At 36.3% G+C, this 22712-nt stretch overlaps 1 protein-coding gene across 1 annotated transcript; it reads left to right on the forward strand.

Moving 5' to 3' along the window:
* The first annotated feature begins 371 nt into the window (after window positions 1-371).
* On the forward strand, window positions 372-2189 carry LOC103956348 (protein CURVATURE THYLAKOID 1B, chloroplastic). The gene is made up of 6 exons (XM_009368312.3): window positions 372-828; window positions 1069-1172; window positions 1271-1357; window positions 1477-1539; window positions 1717-1754; window positions 1874-2189. Exons 1-6 carry the CDS (start codon window positions 663-665, stop codon window positions 1929-1931), a joined length of 516 nt encoding a protein of 171 aa, XP_009366587.2. The 5' UTR covers window positions 372-662; the 3' UTR covers window positions 1932-2189.
* The last annotated feature ends 20523 nt before the right edge of the window (window positions 2190-22712 follow it).

Below are 22712 nucleotides of genomic sequence, written 5' to 3' on the forward strand. Positions count from 1 at the left end.
TCTTTGTAACGGAAGTTGAACTACCTTAAATTTGTTAATTCATCCACGTAGCACGAAACCAGCCGTAATGTGCACCAACACACATTGCAGGCGAAACAAATTAAAAGCGGATAGAGGGTGAACATGTATAAAAATCAAATGAAAATAGTTCTTATTTCAATAAAAATTTGGGTGGTGGTCGTCAACATCCTATCACATATTAAACATGATGGACATGTTTGAGAATTGAGACATTTTGCTAATATCTTCACTCCCTTCTCTCGTAGGGAAAATTTTATTATAAGAACAGGTTTTCTGTATGTGTGAGTAAAAGAGAAGGTAATCTGACATTTGGCCCTTTGGAGGAAGATAATACAATGAAGGCTTTTCTTTGTCACAACAGAGGTCCACCTAGAGCCTCCTCTCCAATCAAACACCACAAAATGCCTATCCTGCACACTATCCTAATGAAAGAGCAATGAGTGGTTGTCCATCTCCAAATCTTTGAGAGAGCAGCATCTCCACTGTCCATTGCAAAATAATCAAACTCCTCCACAATTACAAACCCAAGAACAAGGATAACTAGTTAGATAAACTAAAACTCATCAGACTGCATCAGGTTTCTCATCCTAGTGGTCTCAGAATCTCTAGGACTTAATTAACCTGTAGGGGATCCAGTAGTCATGGCTTCCACCTCCTCCACACTTTCCATCTCCTCCTCGTCCACTCTAGTTGACGCCAAGGCTCCTCGCCATTCGGCTGCCTCATCACCACAATGTGTGACCCTCCCTTCCCTTCCTCCACCGCCAGTTCATTCTCAAAATCACGCAGGGAAGACCACTGCTTACTGTGAGCCATTCATATATGCCCCTAGTATTAGTTTGCATTATGATTAATACTACTAGGATCTATAAAGTACTAATATATATATGTATGTATGTATCGGACCAATCCAGACGGTTGGTAATATGTTGAAATCTTATTTGAACGCATGTAGTAAATATTGACAATTTGGTAACATAACATACTAGATCTCCAGAACAAGAACATTACCATGTTACTATATACTTAAAAAAAAAAAAAATTCAGGTCGTAAGTTTGCGCGCAATGTCATGGCCATGGCGACAGGGGAAGCACCAGCAGAAGTTGCAGTAACTGAGCTGCCAGAGATTGTGAAGACAGTTCAAGAAGCTGTAAGCCTATCCATGTTTTTATAATTTAATTACATCTTCCTTTGTATTAGTGAGTTCAGAAACTTAAGTGACACGAATGATTTGCTTTTGGTGTCTAGTGGGAGAAAGTGGAAGATAAATATGCAGTTTCTTCACTTGCAGTAGCTGGTGCTGTTGCACTATGGGGCTCCACTGGACTGATTTCGGTGTGTTTTCCAATAATAACTACAAATTGTTGCTCTTAAATTTGTAGAATTCAGTAACTTTTTACTCTCAGTTATTCATCACTGACCGGTTTCTGCATGACGGCTATCGATTGTAACAGGCAATTGATAGGCTTCCTTTAGTTCCTGGTGTTCTTGAGCTTGTAGGAATTGGCTACACTGGGGTAAGTTATTTTTTTTGCTCTTGAATTCTTTTGGAAAATTTTCAACTTAACAGTACGCTGGAAAAGAATCAGATTCACAACTTCTTGCACATGAATAAGAACCGTTTGATCAATATAGTACAACTTGATAGGCTGCACCAATTTCTAAACACCTAGCTTTCTTTTCGATCTTTGCAGTGGTTTGCATACAAGAACCTTGTTTACAAACCAGACAGGTGAGTCTCAATTTTTCATTACCTTGACTGGAGAGTATAAATAAGTAGTTTCAATTAATTTAATTTGGTATAAAATCTTTCCAAAAAGTTTGTATAACATGTTTTTGTTGGAATTGTAGAGAAGCTTTGACACAGAAGATTAAAGCTACATACAAAGATATAATCGGCAGCAGCTAGAACAACACGAAAAGTAATGTTGTTTAAGATAAGAACTCGTGGCCGGTTTTTGAAGCATCTGTCTGTATACGTAAATATCTCGCAGCATTGTTCATAAGGATGTGAACATTCTTCATATTGTTTGCATAAGCATATTCTAACCAAGGTTATTAATTAATGTCATGTACGTACTTAGTCTGCGAGATACATGTAACTAGTACTACTATAATTTGTTTCCGTCTAATTAACTCCTTGCAATTTATATCATGATGCTTCTTATCTTTTGTTTTAGAAAGGAAAGATAGAAGTAAATTAATTACAATAATCTGGCATAACTGGAAGAATGTTCGAAAATATTAGCATTTTAAGTATTTTATTATTTGGGTAGTTTTGGTATTTTCATATTAGGTTTCTTAAGTTTTGGTCTATAAAAATAGGTTGTAGTTTGCTTTGAGAGATTAAGACAGTCGCAATATAGTCTCTAAGAGTAGCTGCTTTGGCAATCTCGTTTCTTTGTCTTTTCGTTAATCAAATAGCATTTGTAGTTTGTAATCCGTTTGTTTGTTTTATTTTAAAATACATGTGCTTCCACAACGATCACTTTTCTATTAGGTGAACAAAAACTTAAAACATGTGCTTATTTCATAGGCACGAAAAACCATCATGGCAGTGTATCTGTGCCATGCAAATCATTTTGTTCGATCTTGTCCAACATATTTGTTGGCATATATACAGTTACAATAAACATTTGGTTTAACCCAACATTATGTGGTTTCATTTGAACCTAATTTTTGCATTCATTTCGTATTTGTATGACTATTTTCCCATGAGTAGTAACTACGGAATTAAATCGAAAATTCTAATTATACACAATTATTTACTTATGATAATGTATCTAAAACACCTTTTTCCTTAAAAACATTTTTTTTTGTTGTTGTTGAAATATTACTTAACACAATTCTCTATTTATGAAAAATATTTAACATCTTCATTTACCTATAAAAGAGATACGAAACAATTACACATATGAAAATATCGCTATCTACAACACACCCCAACCCGGAATGTCCACTAGAATCCCGAATCGAGCTATGCTGGCCGACACCTGGAAGGTGATGAAGCCATAAAGTGTGATAGTGTATAAAATGTGAATAAATTAAAAACTAAAAGTGCAAGTACACGAGTCCGCGATGAGTGGGTCTGGACCCATTTCACGCGTGATACAGAGCATAGGTATAGTACAATAAGGTAAGATAATGATTATACCATCAAAAGAAGACATATGTACTGAAAAGTGCCACGAATTCTCATCTATACGGAACTCTGATGCTAGAACCTGGAGGGGTGCAAAAATAGAAAATGTGAGTGAGCGAAACAAAACTTTTCAAATCAATTTCAATTACCAAAGGAAGTAACCCATCGCCATAACACCTGTATAATTTCTCAGAAAATAACAAGCGTGACTATAACTCAAAACCATAACCAAAATAACAATCTCACAGCTATGTCGTGTCAAATATCTCAACAAGAATAAGTAATCCAAGTGAAATAGATCAATATGAAATGGTATGTCAGCCGAATCTACCTATTGTGGCATGTACGGCTGAACCAATAACTCATCAACATGCTAGCCAGAGTCACCTCACGTGACCTGTACGGCTGAATTAATAGCTCCTCAACATGCTAGCCAATAGCTCATCAACATGCTAGTCGGAGTCACCTCATGTGACCTGTACGGCTGAATCAATAGCTCGTCAACATGTTAGCCAATAGCTCATCAACATGCTAGCCAATAGCTCATCAACATGCTAACCAATAGCTCAATAACATGCTAGCCAATAGCTCATGAACATGCTACCCAATAGCTCAATAGCATGCTAGCCAATAGCTCATCAACATGCTAGCCAATAGCTCAATAACACGCTAGCCAATAGCTCATCAACATGTTGGCCAATAGCTCAATAACATGCTAACCAATAGCTCAATAACATGCTTGCCAATACCTTTTTGTCCTGCGTTCACCTTTGCACTTCAAAGCATTCACAATAATTATGTGCAGATAATATACATATGGATATGCCATGATGCAATCTAATACTGAACCATAACATAGTGTTTCCAAATATATATATATATACACACACAACATGGCGTGAAATGTATAATCTATAACGCCCCACTTCCAAACTATTTATTTTCGAGAATAATTATCGGTGATAAGCCCAACTAGACACTAGTTTAATTAACTATCATTATTTACGTTTCCTTACTTTAATTTCTTGATTCTTCACACATTGATTTATGACCAACATTTAACCACCAAATCATAAGGTTAAATCTCACATTTTTCACCAATGTCCCTCACATCGCTCAATTCCCCAAACAAGGCTATCGTCTCAATTATTTAGTCTCATTTATTATATGGCTACATCTAACGTCTCGTTAGACTACCTACGTACCCTAAACAGGGATCACGCCATTCATAGTTCGTACTAATCCTCCAAAGCATTCACAGAAATTATATGAAATATTCAATTTATAAACGTTTGTGGAGATGTCAATCTTATATATATAGAGATATACGATAGAAGGGAAAAGACCCACTCACCTTAGGTCCGCGCTACAACTCTGAAGCACGAATATTGAGACGTCACGAACGATCCTCACCTAGAACAATTATTCAGTCACGTCTTAGAACTCTTATCCATAGAACCCAGAGTTTACATAAAACACATCCCAAAGACGTTCTAGAATGATTTGAGATCCATTTATCAAAAGTCAACCTTCGGTCAAAGATCAACGATAGGGTCCACAACCCTACGTAACTCAATCTGAAAGATCCGCATCTCGGATTTCCGATCCGAAACTTCTAAAGATCCACATTAAACTTCTAGAACATAATACTAAAGTTTCATTACGATTCAGATCCGTATGTTAGATTTCTAATCTGTAAGTTTCTAATATCCTCAAATATTACATACCATAATGTATTAAAATTTGGTGACGATCCAACGGTCGGATCGTCAATTCATGCAAGGACCTCTTAATGGCCAACTAGGTGGTCAACTATGAAACTATATTAAACATCATAATTTCACTAAACAGATGTCAAATGTGGAATCGGGGCTTCAAAATTAGCCTAGGAAGGTCAGGTGGAGTCTTGGTCCACCCGCCACCGCGTGTGGTGGCCAGCCGCCATAGTTTGCTGGAAAATTCTATTATTTCTAAAAACTCTCAAATTTCACAAAAATGAAGATCTCAAAGAGAGGAACAACTTTCATACCTGCCACGAAGTCCAAAAGTGGACGGAAGATGGTCAATTTTGCCCACGAAGCCGGTGGGTGTCTAAAGCTTCCTAGTGTCAATTCGTCGTCTACGGTGGTCCAATGGGGTCAAGGTTGGTTGGGTTTTTCTCCTGGGATGATGGGCTAAAAATTTCAAGTGGTGGCATCGACCGTCGCTTTGCCATTTTGCCGGAAAAATCAAAAAGGGTAGCCGGAGTATCTTGAGAACTGTTAACTTCCGTGGCCTCAAACTGCCACATACAGAGGTTAATCAAGGTGGTTCTTGGGTGGATTTTGTAGAGGGGAATGATAGCTTCAAGATTGGGGTGGTGGTGTCGAGAAATTTCACCGGAGTTGGCCGGAATCGGCCTTGGAAGTTGGGTGGTCGCGGTGGTGGCCGGGAAAGATGGGAGTTTTCTTCCCTTTTTTTTTTTTTTTTTTTTTTTTTGTGTCCTTTTTATTTCTTCTAATTTCTGATTGGGCTGCTGCTCTTTTTCTACCTTTTATCTAATTGGTCCTCCTTAACCAATTAACTAACTTTAAATAACCAACTTCAAACGTTCGTAACTATACCGTTATAATTCAGACTCGCAAACGGCTTTCACCTGTCTGTTCATACCAACGAATACTACTTAAATATGCTAAAAGAATAAGTCATACATTTCTCTAAACGATGGTTAACGGAAGTCAAAGTCATTGCCTCTAGGGCATTTTCGTCAATTCCCTTGATTAAAATAAATAAAAACGTAAAAGTAGGGATGGGTTGTCACAATCTACCCCCTTAAGAAAATTTCGTCCCCGAAATTTAAAATCATTTGCTTCACAAACTTCGAAAATAGGAAGAATAAAATATATGTACGTAACGAAGAAATTAAGTTAGAACGGTTACAGCAAAAAAAGAAAATGCCTCTCCGTCGCGATTCAGAGTGTATTAATTCTTTTTCATGCCTCCAACTCACACATTCTTTCTATATAATAGTGTAATACCCGTATAAATAAAACAATGTAGTAAGAAAAATATTTGAATGACACAAATCAAAGCCCAAAACGAAAATGGACCTCGCCAAACATTCGTCGTGTCACGAATTCCACTAATGAGTCCGAACCATAGCTAACGAGTAAATGTTGCCGAAAATGAGCGGTCTTGCCCACTTGCTTAGTGAACCTAACAATTCGACCATTGACATTTAAATCTACAGCCCGTAACACCGATAACTTATCGTCATCCAAACAACTAGTGAGAAGTTCTCGAGGATACCAAAATATCATTTTGTTCCTCCTGTGCGAATATGCCTAAATTGTCTGACTCACAACTCAATCACGATACCGTATTATCCCAAGGTGCACCAATTTGGCTGCAAAAAGTGTTTCGGCGTTCACGTTCCCACAACTCAAAATTGTTTAGAATTCTTTTTGGTATGTTTGGTAAACTCGCAATAAGATTATATTTCAATGGTTCCTGCTAGCATCGATATGAAAGTGGCGCAAGCACCTGCCAAATCAATCTATCATGAATTCCTCATTAACCGAGCGAGAAACCATGTCGAGAAGGTTAAAAGAACACTCAAGAATTTGAGGGTCAAAACAAGTTCATGAAATCTAGAGTACAACATATCTGGACTAAATGTACAATTTCAATGTCTAAGTGGTCCTCTTGGACGGTTTGTCCCAATCCGAAATGATATGGGAAACAAACTGGGGACTCAAAATCAACCCAATTACTTTTAATATCAGGAGGTGAAGTTGAGAGTACGAACAGAGCTGATGCAGACTAGTATCAAAAAGTCGAACAATTTCAAAAGTGATGAATTATGATAAAAAAATAAAAAAAAATAAAAATAAAAAATAAAAACCTAAACAATTCCCACGTTGTCCCAAGCCAAAAATAGAGAGATAAAATTTAAGAATAATCTAACAAGATTTCTTGATGAATGAAAAGTAACATCACAAAATATTAAACTACCAGGGACCAAAAGTAATTTCCCAACATGTTCTTCGGCCGAGTGTTACCACTTTAGCACCACATTGCCACATGAGACATTTCTAGAGTCTTAAAAAAAGTAGACTTCGCAAAAATTCTATTAGGTGATATTCTAACAATACTATCAAGAAATGAAAACTAGCTGAGATTTCCAATCTCAAAATGATCAATTCTAACAATGGAAGAATGATGATGGAATTGGTTGGTAAAATCTCCGATGATACACGGTTATCAATACATTAACTTAGTCCATCAACTTCCCTCAAATCTACACATTTTTTCCAGAAGGAATAACTTCGTTTTAATTCTAAGGACAAACGCCAAAATGATTTTCTTAAAAGTCGTCAAGACCACAAAACTGCCCAAAATTGAAGAAAAGCTAACATATTTTTCTATATTCGACGAGGTGGCAAGATTCGAACATTAGACACAAAACCAAGAATGCTCATATCACACGTGTGATGAACACAATACTGCCCAACTTATACTCTGATACCAAATTGTCACATCCCAGCCCGGGCCCCACCATATCCTGGGCTCGACTCCACCGTAGCACGATATTGTCCACTTTGGGCCCCAACCATGCCCTCATAGTTTTGTTTCTGGGAACTCACACGAGAACTTCTCAGTGGGTCACTCATCATGGGATTGCTCCCGCACGAACTCACTTAACTTCGGAGTTCCGATAGAACCCGAAGCCAGTGAGCTCCCAAAAGACCTCGTGCTAGGTAGAGATGGGAATATACATATAAGGCATAGAGGATCCACTTACATCCCACATCGCCCAGGGGAATGGATCATCTAAGCCTTATATGTATATTCCCATCTCTACCTAGCACGAGGCATTTTGGAAGCTCATTGGCTTCGGATTTCATTGGAACTTCGAAGTTAAGTGAGTTCATGCGAGAGCAATCCCATGATGGGTGACCCATTGGGAAGTTCTCGTGTGAGTTCCCAGAAACAAAACCGTGAGAGCGTGGTCGGGGCGCAAAGCGGACAATATCGTGCTACGATGGAGTCGAGCCCGGGATGTGGTGGGGGCCCAGGCTGGGATGTGATAATTTGGTATCATAGCCAATCCTTGGCCGAAAGTGTGCCGACGAGGATGTCAGGCCCTAAGGGGGTGGATTGTTACTTCCCACATTGCCCAGGGGAGTGGATCCTCCAAGCCTTATATGTATATTCCCATCTCTACCTAGCACGAGGCCTTTTGGGAGCTAACTGGCTTCGGGTTCCATCGGAACTTCGAAGTTAAGCGAGTTCGCGCGAGAGCAATCCCATGATGGGTGACCCAATGGGAAGTTCTCATGTGATTTCTTAGAAACAAAACCGTGAGAGCGTGGTCGGGGCCTAAAGCGGACAATATCGTGCTACGGTAGAGTCAAGCCCGGGATGTGGTGGGGGCCCGGATTGGGATGTGACAATCTACTTCAATAAAGATACAAAAACAATTATAAACGCAGATCCTTTGACCAAGGCATTGCCAGTTGACATATTTAAATTGCAAGTTTACCGGATGAGATTGCTAGGATCTCTTGATCAGTGGGAGTGATTTTGTTTGTTCGAGAATTTGGAGTTGTAGCTAGTGCAATAGTGAGGCTTTAGTCATCAGGTTTGCTGCTGCTGCAATGAAGTTTAAAAGGTTGGTGTGGTGGTGCAAAAATGATTAAGTTAAGTTTTATTTAGTTTTTCTTTCAGCTGGTATTTGTTGTTAGCTAGTTCGGTTTTAATTTTTATTTAAGAAGTTCAATCTTTTCAAACTTTTGTGATTGATTGTTCTTAAAGATAAAGTTAATTCAGTTTGATTCTTTGAGGATGAGTTTGTCATTTTACTCGGGCAATTGTTTGAATTAAAGTTGTGTTATTCTTTATATTGGAATGAACTCCAGATTTGATTGTTATGCAATATATGTGTTGTACTTATTTTATTAAGGTAAGTTAGTGAATAGGGGGAGACAGTTTACGTTCTCCTTATACAGTTTGATCATATTGTTATAAACATATTCAATATATGTGATCTTAGAATGACAATTACGTTGTGGATTGTAGTTATACATTTCTTGGTTCTATATTTTGAAATGCATAGGTAGATTGTTTATGATGAATTCTCAAAGTAAAGACTATGAGCACGAGTATGAAGTCTAAGGAACCGGTTATTAGTGTCAAGTTTGAATAGAAAGTTTTATTGAGAATGGATTACTAATCCATGTTGTTATTGGATTAACAAAGAAACTGATTCACAATTGGACAAAGAAACATGTTTAGTCTTATAGGGAAGTCCTTTATTTGTTTTGGCTAGGATTATGTTCTATATATAATGGCATTTGCTCTCACAGATAAACGCTCAATCTTGAACTAAGACCTATTATTAGTTTCAGCCCCTTGTATTCTGGAGAGGAGAAGGCTTACTGTTATTTGCTTGCTGGTATCGATTATGGTATGATCGTCAACTGGAGCATCAGCATGTTAGTTCTTTATCTATGCAATTGAATATGAATTTTTGTCTATATTATGATGGTTGTGACTCTTATAGCATGATCTTGGTTTTATGTTTATTCTAACATCTCCACTTGGAACATTTGCGATCATATCACCTCCTACATGTTCCACGCCTGGAAAACAAATAGACAACTACAATTGTATGTATTGCATGGCTTAAATGTTACATATATAGTAATCAAAAACTTAATTAATTACGAAATAAGAACTAGCATGTTTTATGATGTGAAGTTGTAATTGATACCGGCCCTAATATATATGAGGATATTTAGAAATTATTAGATCAAGATCACCAGTGACACCCAAATCACCACCACCATCAACAAGTTGGTTAAGGTTCTCAGAACCCTTATAAAAATGAAGAATAAATCCTCTTCATTACTATAGTATTAAATTGATTAAACCTGGGGTCCAACCTTGGATACTCGAACTGTTCATGCCATGGACTTATTAATGTAATTCCTTCTTCAACCATTGCACCTTTCAATAGATTTGTCATAATGATGTGTGAAACAATGTCATTTTAATTTTTTACGACCAAAAATTATGGACTGTTGATCAAAAAATCTAATAGACCAGAAAGTGCCATGTGCACTAGCTGTTGGATTCGAATTCAAATTTCTTTTACCGTTGGAAATCCGATGATACAAATATAGCTGCTAAAATCGAACAGCTCAGGAAGAGCCATGTCGCCCTTTTCATGGCTGGGCTGAGTGCGCCTGCAGTGTGGGGCCCAACCCTATTTTCTTGTCAAGAAACTCGTCATTTTTCTCGTGTGTAATTCATGCGCCAGGTGAAAAAAAAAATGATGGCTAACGCTAGGCTAACGTCAGATCCACTCAGGACTATTCTAGCCTGTGTGGTGAGTTAGGCTCCCCTTGAGCCCAATTGATTTGGTAATTAAGGCTAGAGTGGTTATGGGGAGCTGGGGGATTGGATAGCGTAATAGCCAAAACAATTTTCTTAGGGTGGAGTTGCTCTTATGGTTGAACCAAACATATTTGGGTGGCATTATCTGACACAACACAAACTCCAGAAGAATTGTAGTAAGCTACTTAATAACTCAACACTAGGGGAACAAGACACGAAACAACCAATTTTTATCTCACAAGGATTAAAAATGACACATGTTAACCACAGATCCTTTTTATTTTTCTTACACACCTATATTTAACCACGTTCATTATATTCATTTGAATTATTCATTCCGATGATCCAAAGATGAGAAATAAAATGGAATCCATCAAATAATAACATGGATCAAATTTCAAACTCCTTTATGGGCAGGCCACCTTGTTTATAATAAAATGGGCCAGGGCCTACCGATTTAGCTCAATCCAATATTTTCATCAAGGCTTCCCTTAGTATAACTGTAAAGAGCTAGATTTGATTAGAAAGTCTTAGGTAAAGCCCACAAAGGAAAGGCACTCCATGCTACATAACTGCGATCGCAATGTTGCAAAGATTGATAGGGGCATCAATGACTTGCCAATTAAGCTGCTTGATTTTTGGGTAGCTTATTATTTAAATTATAATAACTTGATATTCGATTGATATTGCAGTGCTTATATTACTCGTGTAATAAAGTCTTAACTCTGATTAACTAATAACGTAATCTCTATTTGGTAAAACTTAATATATTAGGACATAAAATATATAATTGTGATTATTATTATTTCTTAGTTAATAGTAGGCTTGATTAAGAAATATCCTAACGGCTATATAAGGATTGTCCCTGCTCTCACAATACATGCTTTCGATGCTAAACTCTATTCACTAGCAAGAGCATTTAGATTGCAGAGAGTAGAAGACATTCTTGAGCATCTGCCGACTCTCTTTCTACAAATAAGTTCATGATAATTGATTTATTATATATTGATTTAGTCAATTCATGATCTTCTTCTTCTATTTTTTTTTTTTTTTTTTTTTTTTTTGGTGATATATATACATAATATGTTTTACAAATGGAACCCATTTTTAGCAGAGCGCAACTTATTAGACCTACTCCAAACCCTCTCAAATTTTAGGTTCTAAGTTTACCCCAACTTGCTCCAATCCTTGAGGTAAATATGAGTTTTAACGCAAAACTCATTTATGGGGCAAATTTAGGTCAGGATTCCCTTCTGGTTAGTGGGGCTGGCCCACATATATGTGTATTTTTTTAGTTTTATATTTACAAATTTATTGAATCCAACAACTAAGATCTAATATGATCAAATCCAATGATTAAAAAAAAAGATCTAATGGTCTAAATTTAAATCCAACAGCTAAAGCACTTAAAAATTCTTCTATGTGTTTCATATTCTTTCGTAGTGTTCCACAAGTTTTATAGTATCGGTTTAGTGATTTTTCAATATTTATCGGAATTCAAATATTTTTAGGTTGAAATGTTCATAAAATTAGATTATGATAGTCTACAAATTTTTTTTTTTTTTTAAGTTACTTTAAGGAAAAAAAAATATCTTAAATTCATTCTTTTATAATCTCGGGCTAAAAACTATTTCTAGATTAAAAGTTTTAGGCTTTAACCCAAGGGTTGGAGATGGTCTTAGGATTGACACCTTATTTTCCTTCGTTTTATAAAAGGAAAACTAATGAAAATGGCTTGAAAACTTTGAGTTTTAATGATAAGGACAAAATAAAGGGTAAAGTGAATAGTACCAGGATTGACTTTTTAGTGTAAAAATGTGGTTTTTTATTAAAGTGAACATTACCGGGAGTTTTTTGTTAAAGTCCCTTTTATATTTATAAAAGGGATAGCACTTGAAGCTTTACAGCTAAAGCAACCCCTACAATCGTCTCCTTAAGTTTGCACGACATATTTGCATCTATAAGAAAAGCTGAAAATATGACTTTAGCCCCTGAAATTTAATTTTCTTCACATAAAATCTATCATAAGTTTTTTACTCAAATAAAACCCATTAACTAGATTCCACATTAGCAAATTCATTAATTATATTTGACTTTACACATTTAAAAATTTTTGATGCCCAAAACACCCCTATTTGTTTGATGTACACAATTAGTTCCATATAGATTGTAAGAGAGAATTAATGATTTTACGAAAATAATAAATTTATTGCCTAATATATAATAACAACAAAACATGCCTAATATATGTAATAATACATGCTTAGTTAAGTCAACAAATTATATTTTTACATATAAATGTAGGAAAATTATTTCACACACATATCTATAACAAAAAAAAAAAAAAAAAAAAAACAAACAAAAGCCTGGTATACGTAAAATTCATGCAAAATAATTTACCTACAAAAAATGTTATTTGATTCAGTGCACCTATTATTCGAATTTTAAAATGTTGGATTGCTTAAAAAAAGCAAAATAATTTCCCCATTATATGTAAAATACATACAAGATAAACCCAATGTATGCAGAATACATGCAAAATAATGTACCTACATAAAAAAAAAATAAAAAAAAAAATTATTATTTTATTCAATACTATTTTACCTATTCTTTGTTACGCATAAATTTACATATATATAGATTAATTAGTATAATATGTTTGATCATATATGTAGTACTGTGCATATACATATATACATATACATATATATATATATATATATATATATATATATATTGAGCTTATGGTAGTACTATATACATTTGAACGTATATGTGTGTGTGTGTGTGTGTGTGTGTGTGTGTTAGGGGTAATAATATGCAATAAATTATTTATTCATTGTAATTAAGGTGAGTAATAATATTTATTGATTTATTTTGAATATTGTGGTACAAGTTGTAAATATTTTGTATCAATAGGTCAATTACTTTCCTACATGGCAATCACTTTTAAATTTAGGTTTTATTTGGGCGTTTATAATTAGGTGGGCTTTTATATAGGAAATAAGAATTGTAAGGGTCTATATCTAAAGAACCCTAAGAAAAGTTGGTTGTTAGCTTGGTACATTGATCAACGCAATAAGGACGGCCATTTTGACCTAATATACTTAAAAATAATGATAGTATCAATCATTTACGAAAACATTGATGACTAGCAATCGCTGATGGAGGGAAGCCAAACAATTGTCGACTGAATGCGTTTCATACCATTTTTCAGTTTTGAGATTGTTACAGTTATTATTATCAGCCTATTTTGAAAACCATCAATGGAAGATTATACAACTGAGTTTAACACGTGGCATGTAGCTAGTGTAGGGACGCATGGGGGAGGAGGAGACTTGGTTTCTTTCCTTTGATACAACATATGCCACTTCCCGAGTAAATCTAATGTTCTTGTGGTGCCTTTTTACGCTACGGTTAAAAGGTAAAAACTAAAAACCCTAGTTGATAAAAGTTAAAATAATTGAAGGGAGTTGATTTCGAGGTGAATAATTTGCTGGTAAGAAAGGGATGGACGGACAACCAAGCATAAGCTTTGTTTCTTGGATCAGAACCCGAAACAAACTTATGTTGCCCCCAGTCCCACACGCATTCGACTGCCCTAGTCCCCACAGTATGATTCATTTGTCTTCTTAGCCAACTTCATTCAATGAAATATGAGATTTCATGCATTCGCTCCACCACCTGTTTGGTAAAATAACTCGAAGTGGCATTTCACACTTTTCACCTTTTATATATGTACCTCAACCATCCATGCGATGATGAACTGAGTTCCATATATCTAACCCATTCTCCTTTGCTTTTCTTAGTGATTTATTTTTACCAACCATCGGTTACATACAGTTATATGGTTATCATTTGTTAAGACTTGTCACTTTATAATCTTTGTGAGAAATAATGTCAAATATCATCGGCTATACACAACTAATGAATGTGTTTATTCTGGTCATCAATGCTTTTAGGTTACGTTATTTGATTTAACGTACTTTTTAGTGTTCACATATCCAAAATTCATGAATGAAAAACTCAAATAGCAAGAGGCCTACTTGAATTTGCAATTGGAGCGTCCACCTAATATTTCTCTAAAATGATAGATCGTCTTTTGGGTCAAGTTTTAAGTTTTAACACTCAACTACATTTTTTTTTTTCTTCTTTCAATTATCGACTATATACAATTATATGTTTATCTCTTACGATATATAAAGTATATAATTTCACTCTAATTACACATGATACAAATAATATCTCTACAATTAATTAATGTTAGGGATAGTCACACAAATCAATTATAAATAGTGGATAGGGAAATAAGTTCCTACATCACCACATACAGTAGCTCTCTAACCCTAAGCATTACAAACTATAAAAATAGAGAGCTTTAACAAAAAACTTATGGTACTATTCATTTTAACAAAAAACTATATTTTTACACTAAAAAATCAATCATGGTACTATTCACTTTAATCTTTATTTTATCTTTATCGTTAAAACTCAAAGTTTTCTAATTTTTTTTCATTATTTTTCCTATAAAAATAAGGGAGATAGAAAGCTAAGAAGAAGAGGGGTACTTGAGCAAGAAGAAAAGGCCTCGTTTCACGGTGTTTGACAAAAAAAGAAAAAGCCACAGTATAGGGACAAGTGAGAGAAGCCGAAAGCTACAAGCCTGCAGCAACAAAAAGCAATAGATTATAGGCCTTTCTGCCGATCAACAAAGCCTTTTCCCAACTTCTTTCGTGCAACCGTGCAATCATGGAACAAAAGTAAAACGATCGATTAGAAAAGTTTTGGCTGCGTAAGACTGTGTGTGTGTGCAGAAGCAGGAACACAAGCGCAGTCTGTCGAAGAGGAAGCGTGATTGACTGGATAAATAAAACCCTAAATTTTACTTTGACCTTTTCGAATAAGAGAATTTTAATAAAAAAATTTTGGTATTATTTATTTTAATAAAAAATTATATTTTTACATTTAAAAATTAAAAATTAATTCTGATACTATTTATTTTATCTTTATCGTTAAAATTTAAAATTTTTAAACTATTTTCATTAAGTTTTCATTTGAATAATTTTGATTCGGTTCACTGTATAGTTGACTTGAAAAAAAAAAAAAAAAAAGGAAAAATGGATTTCCGAGGAGCTGAATCCGATTGATGAAGAATTAGGGTGATTGACCATCAGTCAAATCGTAGCTGGTGAAAAACCTAGGGTTAGGATTCTGACTTTTCTGATTCGCTTTGCTTTAGTTAAAAACTTGGTAGGCAGGGATCTGGAAATTTTCGAGATGAAGGGGGCCACAGAAAAATTTACAGTCTCTCTGAGGAGATTTCTGGGCACTCTGTTAAGATTTGGATGCCCCACGATGTCGAATCTATCTTCCCTCTGACCCAAAACACTCCCAAACCCATCAGATCTACTAAGCAAAATATTAATAAAAAGTTTTTTATTGGCAATGTTAAGAAATAAAGTACATGACACTGATGACAGCCTCATATGGACAAAACCCAGTTACCCAGATTCAGACTCAACATGAAAACACAGAAAATGAGAAAATTAGAAGGTTTGGTTTGGTTTGGATAGTGAGTATTTGGGCTGTTTTAATTTTAATTTGGGATTAGGGCCATTTTTTGTATTCCATGACGGACAGTTTCAGAGCCTAAGCCAGGCATGCAGTCAGATTTGTCATTAGAGAGACAGATAGGTTCTCTTTGGAATTTGAAGTACGTGAAGACTCTGGCTGTAGTAGTAGTAAGTGTAGTACATTATATCGCAGTATCTGAATCACAATTTTTATTTATTTTTTTAATTCAACAACCCAATTTCTGTCTTTGGAACTTGATGATCTTTGTAGTAAAAGTTGGAAGTGGAAGTTTTGTGTTTAAATAAGAACAAATTAAGATAAACACTGAAGCCTGCTTGAAATTTCTTACTGTTCTTGATTAAGGGTTTATGTCATAAATGATTTTTGAAATTAACTCAACTTATTTTTTTAATTTTTTAATTTTTTTTTTCTCTTTCTTTGTGTGCGGATTGTAGAGTTTTGACGAGTAATAAAGGAGTAATTAGGGTTGGGTTCGGTTGGCAAATTGTGCCAAATTCCTTGTGTCACCTGCCAACCACATATACATAATTACAGAAAATCAGTTACCGCTAGCCAATCGTCTTCTTACGGTTGCCAAAAATCGGCTCAGCCAAAATTATTGGATGGTTCGGTTGGTAAATGGCACAACCGGTGGTTTCCATTTCTTCCTCGCTATCTTCTAGTTCCAAGGGCTCAATTAGATTTTCAGATAGGGGTGCTTGTTCGGTTGCATTGTGTGGTTCACTTTGGGTTAATCCATGTTGTGCACTAGCGGTTGATTGACTAGACTCCATCATCCTAAACATAAGCAACACATATACATTCAAAATCATATATATGTACGTGTATAGATAGTATCATTAATCATCATGCTATCAATTTTGTTAACAATATTTTCTATATTTATTATGGCATGAATCATATACATATAGATATATTTTTTAAACCCTAAAACTAAGGAGTCATTTATTTTCTAAACCTTAAAACTGAGGAGTCAAGCATGAAAAAAATACCTAAAATATCTAAATAGAAAAGAAAAAAAATATATATATATATATATTGGTAGGTATGGCATATCGCCGGCATACAAAATGAATTACCAAAGCCATGCCATTAATTGTTGGTTCGCTAAAATACCAACCAATTATGAAAAAATGCCAAAACTATACCATAACATTATGAGCCGACCGGTATGGTTCGATCGGTAAATCAGTTTATGGAAAATTTTCCCACCCCTAGGAGTAATCAATACGAATCTCAGAAGATAGGGGTGGTTGCCATGGCAGGCAATGGGAAGCATGGTGGTGGTTGGGTCAGCCCAGAGCAAGTCTTTGCGAAGACTCTTCTTTAATTATTTTTAACGTCTTATTTTTTTTCTATTAACTTTTTACCTTTATTTTCTTTTGCCAATCAATTTTGGGTATGGGTTGGCAAACGGGCCCTGGACCCACAAGTCAGGGCAAGTTCATGTGGTTCGGGATGAGTATATGGTGGGTTTAAAAAATTTTTAACACTAAACGGGGCGGGGCGGCTCCAAATAATTAACGGGTCATGTGGGTCCAAAAATCTGAGGAAACGATCCCCCGAGTCGGACCCTTTCCCCTCTCAGACTCACTCTTATGTATCTCGTCTCTTCCTTTCATTGATTAAATCACAACTCATAACCATCACCAATTCACAGACTTAACTCCATATTTGTCCCCCTCTATTTGACGACTTGCGAGTTGTGACCACCATCTTCACCATCGTCTCCTCCTAAGCCTTTTAATCTTGATCACCCTCATCACTACCATTAAGATCATCGAACACTACCATCGTATATAGTTAGTGCCTACGACCGGAAGTAGGTTGGCCTGAGGCCACCAGTATCCCGGGATAGACCTCAAATTATTGTCAGAGAAGAAAACTCTGGTCCAGTTCGGATGGCGCTTTCTCCTCGATGGGGTTGCTAGGTTATGACAAGAATGGGAGTGGTAGGAAAGCACCGTCGGTGATGATCACTTGAACTTTAATGACGACGAGGGCATTCCTAGCATGGTGGTCCTTAATATAGTCAAGGAATATCGAGCACAAGGAGGAAGACGACGTCAACACCGTTTAATGTTAGTTCATTAAATTCTCCAATTTTGAGAACATTGAATTGAGGGGTATTTTTGTTATTTCAAATTCTACTATACCTTTTTGGTCAACTCTTGAGTTGGTTAGGTAGAGCTTGGTCCCATTAGTGCATAGGCGCAAACAGAGGTTAATTCTGAGTTAGAACGAAAAAGCTAGAAGTGTTTTAAGTTGGAAGGCATCTTCGTAATTTGGCCAGAGTGTTATAAATGGAAGGACAATTCCAAAAAGTTCTAGTAGCTTCTAGAAAATGGAAGCTTGATTGCAGATTCGTTTAGGGGGCGATCGGGTCGCCGACCCTATCGTTTCTCCTATGTTCGTCCTCGTTTTGGGTGATCTTGGTGTTTATGGGTGATCTTAGGTTTCCAAATTTCTCACCCACTTTTTTCGGTCGAAGTCGCAAAGTTCCGGTGATTCCAGTAACCATTTCCATCGAGCAAGGTATGAAACTTCATCTACTCTTCATGATCTTCAAGTTGGTATGCTTTATTCATGCATTGGTAGTTGTTTAAGAGTTGGGTATTTAGAACCCTAGAAATTCAGTTTTTCCAGTGGTTTTAAGGTTTTTGGCTAGAATTAGTCATTGGGCTAGTTAGAAAAGTTATTCCAGTCATCGAGGTCTATCTATTATGTGAATTTGAGCTCATTTGGTTAAGGTTCAAAATTCATATTTCTTAAACCCTTCACCTCGGCTTCCACCAAGCATGGCAGTGCATGTAGTCCAATCATGAGTTTCTCTAAGTATTAGAGACCTTCTAGTAACCTTGTGAACCTATGTCTAGCTCGGTTTCCTGAGATTCAATTGTTTGGTGTGTTGATCAAATTGGATGTCACTTATTTGCATGATTGGCGGAGATCCAACTGTTGGATCATTGTCATTTTGTACTATGTTGTTGGGAATGCATATTAAGGCTCTTAGGAATTTATAGGTTAAAAATCTGATATGCAAATTTTCTAGATTGAATTACTAGGGTTGTGGACCTTATCGTTGACCTTTGATCGACAATTGAATTTTTAGTCAACATGTCCCAAATGATTCTAGTGTGTCGTTTACTTTTAGAATGTTGTTGAAGCTTGATAGAGCTTAGTTGGCTCATCACAATGACATGTCATTCTCGGTTGACATGCGTCTCAAATTACGTGCAAGCAGCACTATCCTCATTTTGTGTGCTGATCTTGCTAAGTTTTCCTAAGTGGGGTATTGTGTGTTGTGTTAGTTTTCTTGGAGCGATGTTGGTGAATCTCGATGTTTGAACAACCTAGGTGAATGACTTTAATATTATGTGATATGGTTATTACCCATGAAACTTCCTTGTTATATACTATGTGGATATAACATGGGTTTACAAATGATTTTATGGAAATGTGTGCTACTATGCTATGTTTACTGGATGTTATTGAAAATATATCTATGCTATGTTTCAAATGATTGGGAACTTTGAGGGGCTAGTAAAGGATTACTAACATAGCATCATAGGGTGATATGGCATCGAATTGGAATATGCACCATGTCGTAGTGGTACATGATGATCTCGCCTAGTTAATCCACATTGGGTGTTTATGGCCTATCAGTGTTCATAGGAGTGACTTTGCTTGGTTAATCCACATTGGAGGTCATTTCTTATTCAGTTGCTTATTGTAGGCTTTAGTTGAACTGTGTCTCTCTATAACTCTAATGTTTATTACATATATGAAAGAAGAGACTGAAGACTTGTGTGGCTTAATCCCTCTGTCTAGAAATAGACGATTGAATCAAATGGTTTACTTGATAGTGTATCTAAAGTGAACGGATTCAGATGTTACTCATTCATGTTTGATACAAAAGTGATGCAATGATGAAAGAGATACTAATCTCATTTCTACATGTGATTTTATTGTTGATGGTGTGTCATTCCTACACAACTTCCGGTTGTGTGATGACAGCTTGTTATCTCAAAAGACGTGTGGTGAGATTCGGACTTAAGAACCATTCCTCTACGTATAATGAGACCTATGATGGTTAAATCATGAAATATGTGGCAATTGAATCCTTATGACCATTCAGAAAAAGATGAAGGGCGAGTGGTGAGTTATAATTCAAAGTGAATGATGGAATGATGACGACAGTGATCAGAATGACAAATTGATCCAGTATTCAGAGGAAAATCCTATGTGGATACAACCATTACTTTTACATTTAATCATTTGATCTTACTTATATTCACAAATGTATTATTGTCACTCACACGACCTTTGAAGCTTATTCGGGTTTTGCTTCGTCTAGTAAGTCATTCTCATGGTGAAGGGTTGTTTTGCAGAGTAACAAGTAGCAGTTAGAGAAGAGAATTTCAAGTGGTCACTGGAGATTAGGTATTGTCACCCCTTATTGTTAAGTTATTTCCACTGAAGCTCTAATGTATATTGTATGTATAAGTCTTAATGATTCTATGTATTATATGTTATATCGCTACTGTCCTACTGTCATGTGTTAATTCTAAGTGTATCTCAGAATTGGGGCACGATAGGTTTCCATTAAGAAATAAAAATATGTAAAACAAAAATGACTCATGTACCTTTAGGAACCAGTTAGGTTCGGTTTTGTTTTTAAAAAATTAGAATATGTCCCACCCTGTTTCATTTTCAAACAGATCTGGTTTAATCCCTCTAATTTGGGGCCCGACTCGGCCCACGCATACCTCTAATTTTGGGTAACACTCACATATTACTGTTAATTGAATAAACTAAATAAACTAGTAACTTTATTTGAATTAACAATTTACTAGCATGCACAAAGGGTTTGGGTGGAGCTTTCTTAGTCAGTACATAACGAGTTGATGTGATAAAAACACGACTTTTAGAGCACTTTCACTCATCATATTTTGCCATGGCAAGGTACCAAAACCACTCTAAAACACTCTCTACCCATTATTGCGAGTCTTGGCATAGCAGAAGCCATGAAAATTCTAGCCTTAAGTCCAGCCATGACAGAATCCCGTTAGTCTTTGCCACATGGTACTATTCTGACATTCCAATTCGAACGTATAAAAAATTGGTACATTCGTTTGATTTGAGTTCATATATTGCGCCATTATAAGTTGTACAAGTTTAATTTGGATTTTAGAAGAATAAGTTTTCAGAAGGGAAACTAAAAAAGAAAATAGAAGTGCATTTCCTATCAAGCAAAATGTAATGATAGAGGATTTCATTGATTCGAACAAACACATACAATGTACATATACGAACTATCAGATGGGTACATTGTGTAGAGGGCAGTGAGGGGGAGGAGAAGGTAGGAGAAAGGCAACCGCCAACCTCAAACCCATGCAGGGGGTCGACGCCAGCAGCTAAGAGCTTTCAGATTTAGGGTTTTTTTTTAACAAATGGTAAACGTGAGTCACTTAAAAATGCCAATATCTAGATAAAGCTGTGCTAGTATTGGAAAAGAACCAAAAAAAGAAAAAACAAGGAATAGTTTACTAAAGGGGATCGAATTTATCTCAGATCAGTCCAGTTTCTCAAAGCTAGCACTTCAAGTCTCTCGAATGCCTGGTATCGGTGGAAAACCAAGTTATGGTCCTGGATATCCCTGTTAGTGAGGACGGAAGGCATAACTATCTAATTTGGTCGGCTAATAGAAGGGGGAATTATATTGTGCATTCCAGATACCATTAGGTGCACAAGAATGCTCAACGGACTCGAATCCACTGCATATCCTCCTCGATGAATCTGCCCTTTGGTGTGGAAATGTATATCGAGTTTTGAATCCCTTCCAGAAATAAGAAATTCCTATGGAGGGTTCTAAACCGTGCAACGGCTACAAAATTGGAGCTGTTTCAACAGTGGTGTGGCTTCTCCCTTATCTGCTCTCTTTGCAGGGATCAGGAGGAATCCATTAAGCATGTGTTGCTTCTATGTCCATGGGTGGAAGGAGTGTGGTTTGGAGGTCAGTTGGGGCACCGCATTGATTGGAGCTTCATTACCACTTTCCATGCCTGGCTTAAAAGCATTCTGATGGCGATACTTGAGAACAAGTCCGAACGTCTGCAAATCCTAGGGCATATTGCATTTTCTTGTTAGCATATTTGGAAAGATCGATGCAATGCCATTTTCAATGCCTAATTACCGTCACCAGCTCGGACCATTCATGCTATATCATGTGCGTCTGCTTCTTTTTTTAATGCAAGGTCTTTGGGTTCTCAGACGGGTATTGCGCGTAGGCCAGCTGTGATTCACCCTGATGGCTGGTCTCTCCCGTTGGCAGACACAGTTAAGATTAATGTTGATGCCTGTTGGAGGGCTGGTAGTGCTGCTGGTTCGATCGGTGTTGTGGTGCAAAATTCTGATGTCGTGTGTCTAGTTATTTGAATGAGGGTGATCCAAGCTCCGTCATGCTTAGTGGTAGAGGCTATGGGTGTGTTGGAAGGATGCACCCTTGCTCTCCAACACAGTTTTTTGAATGTCATTATCGAATCCGACTCGAAGGAAGTGATCTCGTGGGTG

Source organism: the organism of the source record quoted next, unplaced genomic scaffold, assembly GCF_019419815.1.
Source record: "Pyrus x bretschneideri cultivar Hongxiangsu unplaced genomic scaffold, Pyrus_bretschneideri_v1 Contig4, whole genome shotgun sequence".
In the NCBI taxonomy this organism is placed as follows: domain Eukaryota; kingdom Viridiplantae; phylum Streptophyta; class Magnoliopsida; order Rosales; family Rosaceae; genus Pyrus; species Pyrus x bretschneideri.

Coding starts and splice junctions, on each gene's coding strand:
- LOC103956348 (XM_009368312.3), top strand. CDS start 663: ATGGCTTCCACCTCCTCCACACTTTCCATCTCCTCCTCGTCCACTCTA. Junction 829..1,068: donor AGGGAAGACCACTGCTTACT/GTGAGCCATTCA, acceptor AAAAAAATTCAG/GTCGTAAGTTTGCGCGCAAT. Junction 1,358..1,476: donor GCTCCACTGGACTGATTTCG/GTGTGTTTTCCA, acceptor CGATTGTAACAG/GCAATTGATAGGCTTCCTTT.